We start from the raw sequence: 19,760 nt of genomic DNA on the forward strand, positions 1-19,760 counted from the left end.
ATCATACACTTGATGACAGTCGGACAGACTGAAACGTTGTGAACTAATAAATATTCCAGCAGTAAATGAAACAGGAGTTTTTCTCATTGTTTCAAGTTGCACTTTCCTCTGATACACCTGTCACACATTCAGTTGTGCAGAGATTTTTATTTTTGATTAGTGAGGATTATACTTTATTTTAATAAAATATTCTAAATTCAAGGTTCAGTAGCTTTTTCTGGAGCTTTCAGCCATATCCCAGGGATTTCTTCAGTAAAAGTAACTTACGGGTTAGCGCCTGAAAGCTCTTCAAAAAGTAAGTGAACCTTGGGTTTGTGCAATCATGGTCAAGAATGACCCTCCATACTGAAGACCTCTTTTATTTTAGTTCATATAACATTGTGGAATATTGTGCATATTCCTCAAGTTGATGACCGGTTGGCTTCTGGAGGCCATAAAGTGACATTTACAGTCTGCTGTGTGCACTATGCTTGGGTCAGGAGGGGCTCAGCAGTTTATAATCTGGTTCTGTGTGTGGATTTAAGTTTTGATGGATTTGAAGTGGTTTTCTGTCTCTTCTGCAGTCTGTAAATGTCCAGCTGTTTGTTTAGTTGATATAGAGAAAAAAAGAACACTGAGATAAAACATTTTGACATTTTGAGAGATGAAAAAATACAATTAAATGTATTATCCAGAGACAAATATGTCTTGTGACCATTCGCCCTTAATAATAACTGAGTTTATCTTTAACGTTACATAATACTACCTACCTACATCATATGGTTTTACACTGAAAGCTGAGGCCGGATGTGGTGTTGTTGTTACACAGTGACTTCATATAGAGAACCCCTCCCTTTCTCCTCATTCACTCCTGTGCAGGTTTATCCTGAAAGGTAAAGATGTGAATTCACACTGCGACTTGTCAACCTGTGAGCGGATACTACAGCAGGCAGGCAGGCTGCCCTCACAGCCCGTCGGAGCAGCTTCATGTGATGTGAACATTTTCACTTCAGTCTGCAGGTGAGGAGACTTGTGTCGCCTGTTGCGCCCAAGCCTGTCGCTGCTGTATGTTTATGCTGCCCGTCCTCTGCTATGCTCGCTGCCTCTCTTCATTTCTCTTTTTTTTTGCACGGAGGAATTGGCTTTATTTCATATATCGTTAACATACCGGTAGTTTACATATGCAGACTTGTATTTGGTGTTTTGCATTGTGTGTTTCCTCGCAATCAGACAATTAAGCTTTGATTTGGTGTCGGCAGCTCAGGAAGGCTGATGCGTGATGTTTTCACAGATCACGTCCTACCAGACGCCATTTAGAAAGATGTAAAGTATTGTTTCTTTGGTTTTTATCAAAATGACACAACACATCGGATAAGAGCCAATGTGTTTTTCATGTGCATGAAAGCCGCGCAGTAATTCGGCGTATAAAAAACACACAAGCAGCTCTTTGTTCTTTCTAAATATTCAACTTTATACCTGCTTCATCTGCAGTTTCCTGCGATCTTCTCCCAGCAACATGCACCGCAGAGGGCGGCAGCGGCCGGTGGGAGCCAAAGTTGAAATGTTATTAAAAGTATTGTTGATGGGTGTGTTCTCTGTGTGCCGAATTGAAATGCTGCGCCTATAGATTCAGAATCTCGGTGTAATTTTATAAAAGACTTGGTCATTTTTTGCCAGTAAGGATTTATATTTCAAATTATTAAATTATTTCATGGCGTTTTGCGTGACGTTCTTTCCATTTATGAGACGTATCGGGGCCACAGTTGAGGCAACCTCAGGTTTACTGGACTGGAAATGCTGATAACATTACGTTTGTTTGTGAAGCTAATTGTTAGTTTTGTGCTGTTGTTTGTTGAGGTCGTAGAAACGACAGGCTGTGTTTGCAAAGCCCGGTCTGTCATATGATAACGATGCTTTAAATGATTTTAATAAATGCATGCGGCAGTGAAATAGTTGTGTAAATGCAGGGAGGTTTTCCACATGTGAGGCAACAGCTGGATCCTCATGCTGACTTCAGGTGCATCCCGGTCAGAAGGTCTTCTGTTTGTTCATCTGATTATTCTGAGCAGTCTGTCACATTCACAAGGCGGTAACCACACTCCTGACGGACGAGGTAACCCCATCCTGTCTCATTTGAAAAGAGAAACCGGTTAGTTAACCTCTTACAAAATCTGTCCTGTTTAGATATTATAGATCTCCGTGCATGAATTGTTATTTCATTTGACGACGTCAGTGAGCATTCAGCACATTTTTGTAAGTTTTGGAAATGTCTCCTTTTTCTTATGGACCCTGGCGTTGTATGTTGGTGAGGAAACATTGTTGGAGTAATAGAGGGACCTATTCTAAAACATTAAAATGATTATGTGAAATTACATTTACAGTGCTACAAAACAGAACATCTGCAAATGTTCACATTTGAAAAGCTGACACCAGAGAATGACTTAATGATTAATCGGTTATCAAAAGGTGGTGATTAATTAGCTGTTGATCGATTTATCAAATTAATCATTAGATCTTTTCAGATCTACTTGTGTTGCACCGATTGTCCATAAATGGCTTTAACTCCCAATATTCATGTGGATTAGACAGTACATGAATGCACTGGTTTTTTGTTTGTTTGTTTGTTTGTTTTGTTTTGTTTTGTTGTTGTTTGTTTGTTTGTTTGTTTGTTTGTCTTTCAGTGCAGAGTTTTGGCATTGAATGATTAAAAAAAAATCAACAACCAGAATTTTAGAAATACGGAGGTCATTGTGCTTATTGTATTTTATTTATTCAAATTACATGTTTAATCATACCTTCTGTAAATTTAATTTCCCAAAATGAAGGTCCAAATTCATTCAAAACCTTCTCCAAGCTTCCAGGAATAAAATTCTGGTAGAAATAGAAGTCCATAATAGGGCTAGTGTTAGGTGTCAAACCACATAGTTTTTGGTGCTACCTGAAATGTGTTCAATGCCCTAGTATTATGAGTATATGAGTATTGTGCCAGGTGCCAACTATTCTTTTTTACCCATTCATTGATTTGATGTTTCCTTATTTGAATCAGAAATCTATTAAATGATACAAAGGGTCCAAACGTCCTTATATTCCCCTAAATGAGGACATGATGTCAGTGTTGTCTCAGGCTCATTGTTTTGGGGTGTTTCTTGATATATTTAATTTTAATTTTTGCATGAAAATGGTCAGAATGTAGATTCCAAATAATGGCATAAAACATTATTTGCAACTTCAGGTAAAATGTATCACTATGTACTTGCACTCTTATGAGCCTTTAAAAACCCAACTGACTGGGTAATAACAATGATAATAATAATGGTATTAACAGAGGTCTGCGTGGTCTCAACAGACTCCAACAAAAGGTAAACAATGCTGCTGAGGGTATTTTAATGAGGCCAAAGTGGTTATATGTTATCTAAGTATTGAATACATTGATTATGTATGATGTGATCAATATCTACCACTGTGCCAGTACGGATTATTTATCAACTATTTACATAGGAAATCAAATGTCTTCTTTTGTCTTGACCAACTGTCCATAACCAAAGATATTCAGTTTACTGTCATAGAGGACTAAAGAAACCAGAAAATATTCACATTTGAGAAGCTGGAACCAGAGAACTTGTAAATTTTCTTCTTAAAAAATGACTCAAAACGATTAATTTATTATCTAAATAGGTGGCAATTAATTTAATGGTTGGCAACTAGTTGATTAATGGTCTAATTGTTGCAGCTCTATTAATCATTTTTAATTCATTCACAAACTCTAGATTATTTTTAGTGCTCCCAATCTCTACTTTTATTTGTATGTATGTTATCCTATCTGTTGAAATGTGCGTATGCTTTGTAAAGCTGCATTAATTATTTTGTTGTTAATATTTTGGCCACTTGGGGGCAGCAGAATAAGATGTTATTGCAACACTGACATATCATCACCATGTCTGTACCATTTGGTAGACATGGAGCAACATTGGCGTTCATTTGAAGTCCACCTGATGAATCTAAGTCCAGTAATCACTCGCCTCTTTCTCTTTTTAACAGCTAGTTGCTAACATGGTCTTTCTGCCATTTGGTACTGGGCACATTGTGCATTGTGGGTTAATCAGAGCTTTTTTTGCTGAAAATAGCTGCCTGCTGCTGTTGAAAACAAAGCAGATGAAAGTTAGGTTGTGGGCCGTAAAAACAAAACAAAACAATGAGCTGAAAGCGGCTAAAATGCTCTGTACAGCTGAGTGGAACTACAGAGTTAGTGATAAGTCTCTGTAGACCTGTCAAAGGACAACCAACATAACATATAATCATTTGACCTTTTGTCAATATGGAAATATTGATTAGTGCAGCTTTAATTCCCAAACCCCTGAGATTATCTTCAGTGATCCCATCTTGATTAATGCAGTTTATGGGTTGACCAGCAAGATATACATCAAAATATCATATTAACTGATTGTGATCTTTAAAAATTGAATGTTTTCAGTGTATTTCTTTTTAATGCTGCAACACCATGTCCACATGCAACCCACCAGTAAACACTGGAGCAGTGGAGTCAGAGACATCAAATATTTTAGCCTGTTAGCTGATGGACAACATGTAATCCCTTATTCTCACAGGTGAGGTGATCTGACCTTTCACAACCTAACCTGTAATAGCAGTGAAGCAACTTTGCTGTGAGGTGTGGTGGTTGTAATATGTCAGCCCTGACAGTTGTGCTTTGCAATCCATCCTGCTGGGGAAAAAAAACCCAAACTGTGCCGAGCCAGGGGACAGTAAGTGCTTCACACCAGCAGGCTAATGATTCTTTGATTGTGAGCTCCTCCCATCTCAGGAAAAGCACAAACATACTGATTGCAGGCAATTTTCCAACCAATTTTCCTCAAATTTGCCTCCTTTAAGAGTAGAGCTATATCAGTCCCAGTGGCAGAATGTAGGGATGAATTCTGTGGATGAATCCACCCTGTGTATTGGTCTCATTTTTATCATGTTTATATTTTCTTGATGCTCCACAGCACAGCATTGAACTGGTCATTGTGTTTCCAAGCTGACAATTTGACTCAGTAATCCTGTAATCCTGCTAATAAAGCCATATTGCAATGAACAGAACTCCCCATGCACAGTCACTATTTTCAATCAAGTGCTGATCGGCCGCAGGAACATCTTAGGTGAAAATCAAAATTAACTGCAATTTTGCTGAGCGAACCTGAAGAAGCTACAAGCAAAAGGCATCGTTTGCTCCTAATAAAGTCACAGTAATAATAATAAAGTCATTTCAGTGTGCGAAAGCTATATTGCACTTTGTATCTTTCATATTAGGTTAGCGAGTTGTGAGTGTCTTACAAAATAGCAATATTGCAAAAGTAGCTGTTAGGTGGTAATATTGATATTGACTAAGCTGCAGTTCCTCTAATGGCCACTAGATGCTGCCTCCAGATGCTGACTATATTAAAAAATGGGAATCCTTTCCAGCTTCTCTCTGGAAATACACATTCAGTCACTTTTCTCAACAAGACTCTAAACAGATAATGTCATCTTTTCTGATGTGTCTTTAGGACAATTTGAAGATATTGCTTCAACCAGTCAGATATCCTGGATTCAACTACAACTTAAAGATCACCTCCCACAAAGCACTGATTTGGTTTAAAGACATTTAGATGTCTAGGTTGAAACTTTGTTTGAATAATGTAGGTTGTCTAGGTTCAGGGGCCTCATCTACAAATGACAGGCTAAAGTGCAAGATGTTTTCACAGCCCCACTCACCTGAGATGTATGCACAATCATGATCACCTTTTCACAAACACTGTTAGCTTGTAACTTGACTGGATGAGGGGTAACATTGCCATAGGATAAAATATGTAGACATTGGACAGTTCATTTGTTAATATGCTAAGAAGAAAATTGACTAATGGCATGTAATTGTAACAAGACTGTAATGAGTTTGGTTATTTGAAGGTATATAAACTCCTTTGATTAAACCACATTAAAGTAGACTGGATCAATTTAAGCTATTAGCACATGGAGAGAGTAGGGGCCTCAGAAGCTATACCTGTACAAGCCCTCGTGAAAATTGGCCCAAGTGCAGCTGCACTTGCCTATATTTCCACCACTGTCAAATAGAAATGTAATGATTAGTTGATTAATCAATTAGTTGCCAACTATTAAATTAATCAGAAAAGAGGGAAAATATATATATATCAATATATATATAATCAATGTAGATCAAAAATGTGTTGGGTGCTCTTGGAACAAGGGGAAAAGTGGGGTGCTTCAAACAAGAAGGCAATCCAGGCACTCCAAATATAAGAAAATGTAACAGCGAGGAAGGAAGTATTAAATTATTTGTATTGTAGTTTATTTATGTATATTGTAGTGGCTAAATCATTAAAAAACAAATGTGAATATTTTCTGGTTTCTTTAGTCTTTGACAGTAAACTGAATATCTTTGGGTTTTTAACTGTCGGTTGGGAAAAAAGACAAGACATTTGAGGATGATCTTCATTTTTTACCATTTTCACACATTTTATGGACCAAACAACTAATCAGTTAATCGAGAAAATAAACAACAGATGAATCGATAATGAAGATAATCATTAGTTGCAGCCCTACTGTCAAGGTTACATACAACAGCATTTTACTGACTGTATTTCAAGCTAGGCATGCTTCACATTCAAATATATTACTTGAAATGCTGGTTAAGGCACCAGTATGCTTCAAACGAAGAACATGATTATCTAACAAGTTCTAACTGAAACCCAGTTGGCCAGGGGCCAGTTGCATAAAGATAGACCTAGTCTTTGACTCAATTATAACTATAAGTCAGACTTGCTATAGAGACTTAAATTTACCTGTTGCTTAAAGCTTCCCTATGAGTGACTAATGTAAGACTGACTTAGATAGCCTGTTGCGCAATGCATTACAGGTGAAATAAGACACCTCACAGAAGAGAAAAAATGGCGGATGCAACAGAGACACTTAGCAGCAGATGATCGACACATTTAAACCTGCTGAAAAAATTAAACTGCAGCCTACTGGTAGGCATTAACAATACTGTCTTTTGAAGTCCATCGCAGGCTCAGTTTTTAAGCTAGTGTGAAGCCAGTGGTATCATATGAATCCGTTGATACCAAACATGTCATGATAGTATACTGGGAAAAGGGCTAAATATCGTTCCAAAGTTGAACTGTCTTTACCATGAGGCAAGCAACTTCTCAGTGTCAGATGGTTGCTTGTAATAACTTTTAGTAGCCACTTCATTGTCTCTCTCTAATGGGTTGTTTCTATCCCTGAAGATTCTCTCTCTTGGGGCTCTTTCCAAAAACCAAGCATTTGCCATCTTCAGTACGGAGCAAGCACTGTGTCTTAAGAAAGCACTCTCACCAATGTAAAATTTGCTCCTCTGTTGTCCTTTTTTGTAGCAAAAATCAATATAACTGTGTCTTTGTGTCTTCTGACATTCTAACAGATTGTTGCCATAGCAACACAGCTCTCTCCTCACGCTTAGCCAGGGGGAGAGGTGGCTAATTTTCCTACCTTCAATTAATTCAGTCTTAATATTTATGCAACAGACAGGCTTAATTAGACTAGTCTAACCTGACAATCGAAGACCAGACTAAAGCCAAGATAAGTCTTAAACTAAGTTTATGCAACTGGCCCCAGGTGTGAAATTTGGCAGGGTTCTAACTTCTTTCTCAATCTCTTTTTTCATTCCTCACACAACTACCTCTGTCATTATCAGTGTTTACAACTAAGTGCAACACCATGAATGCCTTCAAGAAGAAACTGTCCCAAAGTCTGTGCTGTTATTCCCATTTGAACAATTCATTGCGTTGAGACTACAAAGAATCAGAAAAGATGTAGTTCTTGAGGGAGATGAGGAAGGTAGTGTGATCCAGCCAAGAGGAAGTTAAACAGGAGGCTTTCCACCCTGCCTTCAAGTGTGGTCATTTGGAAGACGTAGAAACATTTTGCCCAGATGACACATCATATGAACTAGTTCATTTGATGCAACTTTAGCCCAGATTTAACTTGGACATTCAGATGTCTTTTGACCCTCAAATCAATGCTTACTTGGCTAAAATGAACAGTCATTATTCCACCCATGCATCCATGTTATCTCTACCGTGCATCTGCTGCCAAAACTCTTACATTAAAAGACTTTCCTAGAATGCATGTATAGGAGTCCCAAGGGACTGTTTCACACCTCCAACAGTCTGTAGCATCTTTAAGTCACAGTCTGTCTAGCACTGATAGCATCCAGTAAAAATAAGAAAAAGTTCTGACTTCTTTGATAAATTTTTTGATTGCTCTCAGCAGCATTGTTCTGTCTCAGCAAATGTGACATTTAATTATTTTTCCCATGCCAGCCTTGAATCATTAGGCACCTTAATTGACTGGTACATAATCAATGAATTGTAGTGGGAGGTTTCATAACCCAGGCCAAAAATCCTTGAGCTACTGGCAAGATAAATTGAACTCTTGAGGAGGCGTCGCTCGACAGCCTCTGACCTGACACAGGAGGTATCTCAGTTGCACACAATGCTAAAAAATCTGTGTAGGAACACCAATTTCTTCCTACCTTCCAAAAACTTTCAATTTCAGAGTATTATAAAAATCCCTACTTGTAAGCAATCCACTGGTAACCCTGTAGTATTCAGTTTGGGGCTTAAATAAATGCTTGATGATAGTGAAATGTGGATCTTAAATTCAGCTGAAGTTTTAGTCCGTAGATGAAATGAGATGTAGTTCAGAAGGTTATGCAATTGTGCCTCAAGAGGAGTAAAAGGAGAGAACAGACCGTGCTCTGTCTCAAATCAAGAAGGACGTCTCTCTGTCAGCACAGCCCAGTATTTTTAATGTCTAATATCAAATGCAGAGTGATAGGATAAAGGGAACAGAAGTTCTGGAGGTCACACCCCATCACACTGTGAGGGTTTTGAAGTATCCCCAGCTGCATCCTTCCTGTTCCACAGCAGGTTGTTGGACTTTTTATGCACATACTGTATGTCGTGAAGTAGACTGTAAGGAGAACCCATACCTAAATGACACCATAGGCCATTTAATGCCTTCCACATGACTATTGCGAAAACAATGAATATGGGTTAAGTGTAGGCAACTTGTACTACATGGTTAAGTTTAGGGAACTACTGCAGTCATTGTTGGAAGAAATCTGACTTATTTCCTGAAAATGTAGTAGGTTGCAGGTATTTAATGGTTAATTATTAGGACATTCTACAGAGAGTGCAATTTGGTACAAATTGCAAGAAAAAATGAAAAAAGTGTGTAGTCAAACTGACTGACTGACTGTCAAACTACATATTAGCATATTATGTTGTTTCTTAAAGACTCTATAATGAGCACATTTCCTGTATGCTACCACATTATGTTATGTAAGAATTAACAGTTACATACTAGCTACTTTTAGGAAATTTTTGAAAAAACTAAAATGCTAATATATTGTTTGATACACAACACTACACACTGAAAACTAAGTATTTTCTGTCAGTTAAATAATTGTCAAGAGTCTAATTTATTATGACTTTTTGCAAATTATCAACTACATATAAACCCAGATATAATGAGTGGGTACTTACCAACTAAGCCAGTTTTTTGTTTTTTCTTATAATTTGTGCCAAATTGCACCACCTTCTCTGTAAAATGTCAAAAAAATTTAATTAAAAATTAAGTACCTGCAAGTTACTCTAATAAATTCCAGGACATCAATATAAAATTAATGGACCTGTAAAATAAAGCATTAACGATTTTTACATCAAGCTACTTCTGCCTTTGCTCCTCAGAGACAGTAATTTTTCAAGTGACCACAAGAGGTTGCTTGTCAGGAAAACATGGTAAACAGAATGTTTAAAAGGAATATTCTTTTCGGAAATATGCTTGTTTGCTTGCTTTCCCAGAGTGAGATGAGAAGATGGATATCATATCATGTCTATATCTTAATAATAGTGTTACACGATGTGTAATGTGAGACGCGTTACTCATAGTGATAAACCTAGGGAGAATCAACAATCCTGCAGCTCCTCTCGGCTTTACAGAGCTTTATAGCAAGTTTAAACTTTTTGTCACTGTTTTGGTTCACTCTCAGCGTTCTCATAGCGTCATTTTCGTCTGCAGCAGGCAGCTGTTTTCAGAGAAAAAGCTCTAAAGCTCCACTGTACACTACCTGCTCAGGACCAAATGGCAAACAGACATAGTTAGTGACTAGCTGGTAAACATAGTGGAGCATTTAGCAGTTAGGTATTTCCCTCAGGAGTTTGTAGAGAGCGAAACCAGAGCTAAAAGAAAGTACATATTGGACTCATTCACCAGGTGGCATTCACCAGGTGGACAGAAACATGACTCAAAATGAATGATAATGTTGCTCCGTAACTGCTGGATGTGAAATTAAGCAACTCTTTCCAACAAGTTCAACATATCAACCTAATAGCTTAAAGTTGTTTTCACAAGTAGCTTCTGCTGCCACCCAGTGGCCTGCATGTACACAGCAGGAGACATGATTAGCGTAGCTGAGTTTAAAGGTAGCAGGGCAAAACAGCTACACATAGCTCTTCCCAAAGCGAAAAAAACCCTACTAACACTTTTAAAGCTGGCTAACAATGGACAATGGATTTAACTTATTTATCCTGTATGTGAACAGCAATGTAGAAATGATTATTGGTGATTTTCAGAGGGAGTCACTGAAACTATTTCTAATTCACAAATAATTATTCCGAGCAGAGTATTTTTATGTGTCATAGGCCTTTAAGATTTGGAGGGAATCTTAATGGGAAGACAGAGCGATATAAGCCTATAGCAACATTTGTCCTCTGTACATAGACTCACCCCTTTAGAACAGAGCATTTAAGGCCACATTAATATTTATGACATTTGCCTCTTTGTACCCAGTCTGTGCAGAAAATGTCAGTAGCTCTAAACTAAAAATTCTGCTGGATACATTTTCACAATATCCTGTGAGATTTGAAATCAGCTTACATTATACATATGTGGTGGTTATAGCAATTGAATATTAGCTCTTACAAGCCTGTATGTAATAAAACTACCTATATTTGGACCTTAAACAAGTCACAACATAAAAACATGCTGTTTGACATGTGAATTAGTGCAAGAAAAGGATTGGTGGTCTAAGCTTTGACCACTGAGCCAACTGAGGCATCTATCACATAAGAAGGTTCTGTGCTCAGTTCCCATCTCCATTCTCTGAGTGCATGTAGATGATATGTTAAATAATCTGTCTAAAAGACCATTTTCCCAATTCACATTGTCAGTTGGTTCTTGAATCTTTCAGGTAAACTTTTGATTTCTTGCATTGCTTTTTAGATTACATTGTCAAGGTCAGAAATTGAATGTTTATATAAACGGACAGTAAAGATTTCTCTCTGACTGTGACATTTTTCACCTCCATTGAATTACTCAAATTGCCTTTCAAAATAATTTAGTTAGCATTTCTGCTGTATTTCAAAGTGCACAGTAGAGAGGCTGAAGAGAAAGTAGGGCATAGACAAAACAACAAAGGTGTTTTGTAGCTTGATTTTAGGTTGTAAAATTGCAAATCTCAGATGTTGCTTGTTACTACCCAAGATTTGCATTTTATTTATTATCCAATGACCATTCGTGTATCATTCTGAAAACATATGTATGTATGTGTGTGTGTGTGTGTGTATATACTATGACAATGAACATACCCTAAGTACTACCTGTCCCCAAGTTTTCTCTGTGTCAATTAGTTTGAGGTAATTTGACATCATAATCACACAACTGAACACAACATTATTTAGAATATGCATCATGTGAGCACAATAGAAAATAATTAGCAAGTGGCACTTAACCCCAAGCACAATCTTTTCTAGTGACAATATCAATCCTCAAAACAGCTCACAAATATATATAGTTTAATTTTGAAAAAAGGATCAGTAATTTCCTAAAACAACTGGGCACTGTAATTTTAAGCAGACATTACTCAAACAGGAGGAAATAGTACATTTGTTGGGGACTATTTTCAACGGTGGATTAATCCACGTTTGGTTCACTAGTGCAACAATGTGTTTTATTGTTTTGACACGTTTTTAATAGTTATTGGACAACAATGGAGCTCTATGACACAGAGGAATAAGCTTTGGATATTTTGGATATACACACAATACTTGTTACTGGATCTGCACATGAGATTTGTTGACAAGAGGACAGATACTTTTTTCTTACTACATTCTTAGGAATATGCATATCTGGAGTACAATGTCACTAAAATAATAAAGGTCTTAAATTAGATGTTGTTACAGGGCCTGATGTCTACAAGCCTTGAGCCTTTCAGGACCTCATTCTAGAACAGGGCTTTTGGTTAAACAGACAGAATAAGACTTCTCATAGCAGCATATTCATGACATCTGAAAGGCCTTTCAAGCTAATGACTCCAAATTCTATTTGACAGCACAATATTTTTTTTTAGCCATGCTGGCTGTGTGGCTCTAGGGATCACAATGTCAGTCCGTCCACCACTTTGGTCCAGACTCCATATTGGATGAATTACCATGAAATGTTGTACAGACATTCATGGTCCCAGTGCTCCCCCAATTTTTCCTTTGAGGACAAATCAAAGAAAAAGTTTTCACTATCTCAAGTTATAAATATCTCAATGTCTACTTGATGGATTGGCATAATATTTTTGTACAGACATTCATGGTTCCCACTTGATGTATCCTAATGACTATGGTGACTTTTCTTTTAGCACCACCTTGAGATTGACATTTGTGGTTTGGAGTGAAATGTCTTGACAATTGTTGAATAGCCTGACAATAAATCTGGACATTAATGTTCCCCTCACAATGACTTTTAATGACATTGGTGATCCCTGAACTTTTCATTTGTGCCCCTATCATGTCAAAATTTCATTTTGTCCAATAGTTTGTTTTATACACCCGCAAACTAATGACTTTCCCATCAGTCTCATTTGTACTTTGTGTTTAGTGCTAGCATTAGCATGAGAACATAGTAAACATGATACCTGATGATAGACATTAGTATTAGCATCCCCATTAACATTGTTGTTTGGATCATGGTAGCATGTGGATGTTAGCATTTAGCTTTAAAGTTAGAATCCTTAAGATTTCAGTCTCATTTGATTCTGAGTCACCGGTGGTTACCATGGTAACAGCAACAGCAACTGGTGTATCCGTTGACAGTGCAGCAAAATAGACTCATATTGATTTAATAAAGAAGTCAGTCAATAATAAAACTGTTACTGTTCCCTCTTGTTTCATTATTCCCTCACAAAACTTTCAAGTGATCTACTGACAAAAAATGCAGAAAATGACTTTTTTAACTACCCTCAGCTACAAACATTGACTTTCCTGCGACTGCTCTAAAACAAAAGCGACCTGTGTTTTGCCAGTTGAGTGCTTTTCATGTGAAGCAGCGGCAGTTAGATGTTTCATTTGTTTTAGCAGAAACTTAATACGGCTCTGACACAATGTAAAGACAGTGAAGAGTAAACAATGAGGCTATTATCAGTAAACTAAAATGAAATAGAAGAATATTGGGTTAAATGCTGCATCATTTCCTGTGAATCCTTCATGTGTGTGAAGGCAATTTGAACCCTGGATTAGAATGGTGGACTCAACCACTAACAATAAAAACTACTATATTGGGAGATAATTACTGAAATGCTGACCATAAACAGTATAAAAAACGGGTTCTGAATATAACTTTAAGCACCACTGCGTTTAAGTGCAGCCTCACAGAGCTGCTAGCAGATCTGTAAACTTTTAGTGTTGTTTCTATTTTGTATGTGATAATATAATAATATATTTTATAATATCACAATATGATTCAATACACTGCAGCTGACGTAACTTCTAAGGAAAGGTCATTATGATGTACTGTATGCAAATACAAGAAAACAGCATTATAAACCAGAAGCAGCCGTCACAAAAAGACCCAATAGTTTTGATAAAAAACAAGCATCAGAACCTTAACCAAATTGCTTTACACCTGTATTTGAATTGTCACTGGGCTGTGACTCTTCCTGATAAACACAACAGTAGAGCTGAGGTAATTTATGAGGTGGTTTTAATGAACAATAATAATGAGGACAATGACAGAAGATCAGGTCTCCCATAAACAAAGTGCAGGCAAAGTGCAGTTCCAACACAAAGCCTGTTTCCATACAGCTGGTTTTGCCTCTTGTGACAGAGCAGCAGCTGGATAAACAGCCCAATGTGGGCCTGTGAACTGCCACCAGTCCTCACTGTGCTGCAGAAAACCGATGATCCCTCGCCTCTTCTCATACTCATAGGCTGTTGTTAGACATTATTGCTACCTCTGCACCAGAACAGATAAAAGAAAGATGCTTGGAAGAGATGGAGACAGCCTCTATTTCTTGGGATGTGGCACAGAAAGAGAGCTGCAGTCTAGATGTAGTATATCTTTTCATCCTCCTCAAAGTCTCTCAGAAAAATCTGTTAATCACTTCCAGTTTATCAAGATGAACTAATAGTGTAAATGGTTATTTCTCTGTTCAGCCCTATTCCTCTATTCATTCCAAACAAACTCTGAATGTAAGCACCATTGGATTTTTCTTTGAAAAGAGCTAAAGTATATATATATAAATATATTTTATATATATATATCAGTACAGGCTCAAGGAACAGTAATTATGAAAGCTTTCATGAAAGAAAATAATGGACATGTATTATTATGTTGAAATTCTTGAAGGGAATACAGGAAAATAGTTTAACGCATACAGTACAGTATGTGCTTCTTTCTGTGGGTGAGGGAATGAAGGCTATTGCAGTGTTTGTATTGCATGTAAAGACCACATGTTGTGGTGCCATTGCATCTTTATGGTATCTTATGATCTACTGTAACCATAATTAATAGTATTATGCTGGGATCAGACTACACAATATTTTTGTCTTTCATGATGGTCACCATGTCAGATTAGGCAATCATACAATCATAGTGCCATAAATTCTTGCTGTGTCTTGGTTGGGAGACTGGCAACACTACAAGTATGACTGCAACCAATTGTTCACGACCTTGTGTGAGTTCACAGTTCGTCAGGGAGGAGAGTGAAGAAACTGTCAATCATGGCTACAGAAGTGCTATATAATTTGGTTTTAAACCATGTCTTCACCTATCTACAGAACACAGGACTGATAACAAGGATATAAGAACAATGTAATATGACAGTTGGTGGTGGTAATGCTCCACCCGGTTGCAGTTCGTCATTAAAAAGAAGGAGGAGAAGAATAAAAAGAAGTGCTATGTGTGATGCTAGTGGTCTTGTGTTCCAGAAAGAAAAAGAAAAGAGAGCTTCTTCGAAGAGAACTTGAGGTAACAAATGTGTTAACATATCAAGAACATGTCATCCCATTGGTCAACATCACAGAACACGTCACAGATGTCAAACTAGGCAGGAAAATACAAAAAATTCTGACATGCAAGACTTTTTGTCGGGGTGTTGTGGGGCATCCCAGACACCGCATTGCTGTTCTTCGATTATGTCACACTACAAGGCCTGTTCATCATTCCCGATGTTCATATTCAGGCCTGACAATGGAAATTTGTCTCCAACAACAAAATGTGTCAAAATCAGGCTGACTTCATGTAGTCTGATCCGGCAGTGTGTGATTGATCAGGAAAATACAACTGAGATAGATATTAATCTTCTTTAATCTTCAAGTCACTCTTGCAAATAACTATTTATTAAAGCTCTAAGTGAGAGATCTCTATCAAAACATTTTGTAACAGTAGAAATCAAAGGGCTCGACATTAATGCTCCTTAATCGCCAATGAGAAGTGAATCTTGTCGTCAGAAGTTTTGTGCATTCAGGTTTTTATCAAAGAACCAGACATTTTCTAACACAGTTACTCATCTTTTGTACCAATGATTTAACTGTGAGAGTTTCATGTTGATTCAAGCTGTAGAAGTGTGTCATCTGTGAGTCATGCAACATTGTTTATGGGAAAAATGAATGGGACTTTTACTTCTGGAACTAGGGAGTGGAACTCTATTGTCAATGATAAAATCAAGCTGATTTGAGTATCTACATTTGAAGAGCCCAGGATGGTGATAATGACAAACAGAACAACAAATTAAATGTCTCAGTAGAATAAATGCAGGTACATTTTTCACGTTGACTTTCTGTTTTATCTTGTTTCAGGCCTCAGCATGATAGCATCTATTCACACTCCAGTATCTCCAGTGGGCAGACAGTGACGACCAGACGCTACTATGCGATGTGTGTAAGGGACCAGTGGTGGTGTTGTGGCCCCAGTCGGGATGCTGCTGACGGCCGGTCAGTATGACTCTGCTGGACTTGTGGCTGTCGCGCTCCATCCCCATGTGCCTGCTCCTTCAGAGCCTTGTCCTCATGGCCCTGTGCTTCCCCTCGGCCAGCATGTGTCCAAAGGGCTGCATCTGCCAACGCGACCCCCATCTCCACGGCCTCAATGTCACTTGCAGTCAGTCCAGGCTCAAAGAGATCCCTCCCAGCCTCCCAGTCGACACTGTCCTGCTGAGGCTGGACCACAACCAGATAGGCGCTGTGCCCGATCAAGCCTTCCATGGACTCAGACTTTTGAGGGAGCTCAACCTTTCTTACAATGCGGTGGAGACATTGGGAGAAGGTGCTTTCAGTGGCATAGAGGCAACATTGCAGGTGCTGGACCTCTCTCACAACCGCATCACTAGCGTACACAAGGATGCCTTCGCTCGGCTCAAGGCCCGTGTCATTGTTGATGATAACCCCTGGCATTGTGACTGTGCCCTCCAGCAGGCAATTGGTGGAATGGCCCACAACCACGAGGCTGCTGCTCGGGTTCTCTGCAGGAGCTCAGAACTTCTTGACCAAGAGGGACGACCCTTCTTGGCAGTGGACACTGACCTCTGTAACCTGGCCAAAAGGACCACAGACTATGCTATGCTAGTGACCATGTTTGGTTGGTTCGCCATGGTGATTTCATACGTGGTCTATTATGTTCGTCAGAACCAGGAGGACGCCCGACGCCACCTGGAGTACCTCAAGTCTCTCCCCAGCAAGCCCAAGAAACCTGACGAGGCTGACGACATAAGCACTGTTGTCTGACAGCAGTGTCATAATGACTGCATCCCACAAAAACCTAATGAACACCAAAATGTTTATGTAACAGGACCCGCATTTTTAGTGTTTAATATTTCAAACCTTTAGGTGATGTGAGCATCAGAACTGCTGAGAAATCTTTGTATTTTGGAAATTTTGTCGTATGTCCTTACCAGGGTTTGTTCATGACTGAATCTGAGATGAGATGAGGAGGGAGGCCACAGGGTCTAATAGTCTAATACCACCATTGTCTTTTCTACAAAAATTGCTTATGGAGTTTTGAAAATTTGAATCTCAGGTTTAAATATTGACATGGTAATGGCTTTTTTTTAGATGAAAATTTGGAGTATCTAATAAAAAGTATATTTGTAAGACATGACACCCTATACTCCATTTCCCAGAGCCCTCATTTTGGTATCTCAAAGCCTACAGTAAAATGTAACATTACGTTAACTTGCCAAATTGACTGCATCTTACATACCCCTTAAAATCGTATGTAAATTACAGTATCTATACTGATCAGTGAAATTTACATTTCTGCACAGAAATTTCAGTATTTCTGAATCCATGGCATGCCTATCCTAGAATCTAATAGACAATTTCATCTAAATGTTGTTTAATATTTTAGAGCATTAAAGCCTCAGACAGGGTAATGGGGTAAAGAAACCGGATCTCCCTGCTTGCCTTGAGCTACGGTGGCCTGTCTTTGATAGAGACAAATAACAAATTGAGATAAAACCTTCACAAGAAAGACATGTAGGCAAGATTTCACTGAAAGTAAATGTCTGTAAACCGTGGCTACAGGGAATACTGAGTTGTATGGAAGTCCATTTCTTCCAGGAAAAAAAAGGGATGAAAAGTTAGGAATGATAAAAATAAAAAGAACTATGAAAAATCAAAATTAGGAGACACTAAATGAAGGTTTTAATTTACTAACTAAACATGAACTGTGTCAAAATTAATAGGTAGTAAATTACTTTAAAGGTTTTCCTTTTTAAATCATAAAAAGAGATAGTACTGTAAGTCAAAATTGTAGTTTGTCAACATTACAGTTACGTGCCAGGCTAAACTATTTCTAGAACCAGAGGTCTCCCAACCACAATTCAGTTTCACAAGTCTGGCAAGGTAACAGCGTAAAAGCCACCCAAAACTGATAAATGAATGCAAAACAGCAATTAGTATAGCTGTAGGCTATTACTCATAGATTAACTCTCCTGTAACTTAGTATCTGACTTTGTATCTCACAATTTTGAGTTACTATCCTATCATTTTGTACGTATACATTTTTTGAATTGGTATCTTAGAATTTTGACTGTGCATGGGTATTTTTTATTTTCGTCCTCCCTTGCAGTTTATCTGTATCTTGTTTTTTCTGGTGGTAATGGACTTCTGGATAACAGGATTCTGATTGGCCAAAGGGTAACTTAGCTTCTCTGACTAAGCATCCTCATCAGACTTCTGAAATAATGGTCATACATGGAGCGCTGCTGATTTTAGTTCTTACCAGGCTACAGCTTCTCCTAGTTGTTGGAGTAGGAAAGTAACATTTATTTACAACGTTCAGAAAGATAGTGCCAATACAAATATTACTAAAATGTATTAGAATTAATTTACTAAAATTAAATACTTACATTTTGATCACAGCAAGTGGTGTGCTATGGTATAAGCAGAATAATCAACTCCAAGTTTTATGGAGTTTACCTAGGAAATTATCCAAGAAGATTAATTATGCATTATCTTTTATCAGCAATATGATGACTTGTGTTAAGGCTGTAGCCATCATAAAATGACTTGGCAGGTTTGTGGATCCTGTGTAGCACTGGCTTTCATTGTTGAGGAGATGACACTGCTAGTAGCAGAGGGTTTATAAGGAGAAACTTGTTGACAGTGAATGTTTGTTCCAAAACAGCACAGGCTAGTGACCTCTGAGTTTGCCAGAAACCTCAGCACCATGTCTAGATATCACCAAATCACTGGTATTGAGTAACACCCATAAATACATTAAATCATTATACTTTACAGTAAAAATTTAGTTATATTTGTCAGCATCATAGAATGCAGCATTATCGTGAAAAATAGGTCAGTTAAACGATCAGACAGGTTGTACACAAATACCCAGGTCAACCAACCTCTTTGGGTAATAATTCTATTGTGAAAATTATCATTACTGGTTCAACTTTGACCTACTTGTTGTAGTTGTGTACACAGTTTTCCCGTGCAGTGAGGGTTTATTAGTGACACTGGTGCTCTCACTTTTGGTTTTACGTCCAAATAAAGTAGTAGCTCACTCTGCTAAACTGTTGGTTTGTTTAAAGCCTGTATGATTGCCTGACAACTCATGTTTAGCCACGGGTTTAGCCAGGTTAGCTACCACTTTATCTGGATGTAAATCTTATTGTCTGACCACTCGTGTTTCTTTCCCTGTCAGACCTATTTTTATCGACACTGTTGCATTCAGAGATGATAACTGATGGTCAAAAATAAAAGTCATGTTGTTATGAAGCATAGTTTTCCTATATGGTCATTATGTGATACAGTACAATAAAAAATGTATATCCCCCAATCTTTAAAACAGTGGTTGTAGCAGGCAAAACAACAATTAACAATTTTGAAAAATAGAAAATTTGCAAGCCAGACATATTTTTAGTGGCTATAATTATGTAAACTATATAAGAAAAAAAGAAATTGATCTGCCTTGCAATGATT

At 37.9% G+C, this 19,760-nt stretch overlaps 1 protein-coding gene across 1 annotated transcript; it reads left to right on the forward strand.

The window, feature by feature from the left end:
• Nucleotides 1–822: 822 nt before the first annotated feature.
• On the forward strand, nt 823–17,440 carry lrrc3b (leucine rich repeat containing 3B). The gene is made up of 2 exons (XM_042436562.1): nt 823–999; nt 16,137–17,440. The coding sequence occupies exon 2, from the start codon at nt 16,278–16,280 to the stop codon at nt 17,058–17,060; it is 783 nt and encodes a 260-aa protein (XP_042292496.1). The 5' UTR covers nt 823–999; nt 16,137–16,277; the 3' UTR covers nt 17,061–17,440.
• The last annotated feature ends 2,320 nt before the right edge of the window (nt 17,441–19,760 follow it).

Source organism: Thunnus maccoyii, chromosome 15, assembly GCF_910596095.1.
Source record: "Thunnus maccoyii chromosome 15, fThuMac1.1, whole genome shotgun sequence".
NCBI classification, from domain to species: Eukaryota; Metazoa; Chordata; class Actinopteri; order Scombriformes; family Scombridae; genus Thunnus; species Thunnus maccoyii.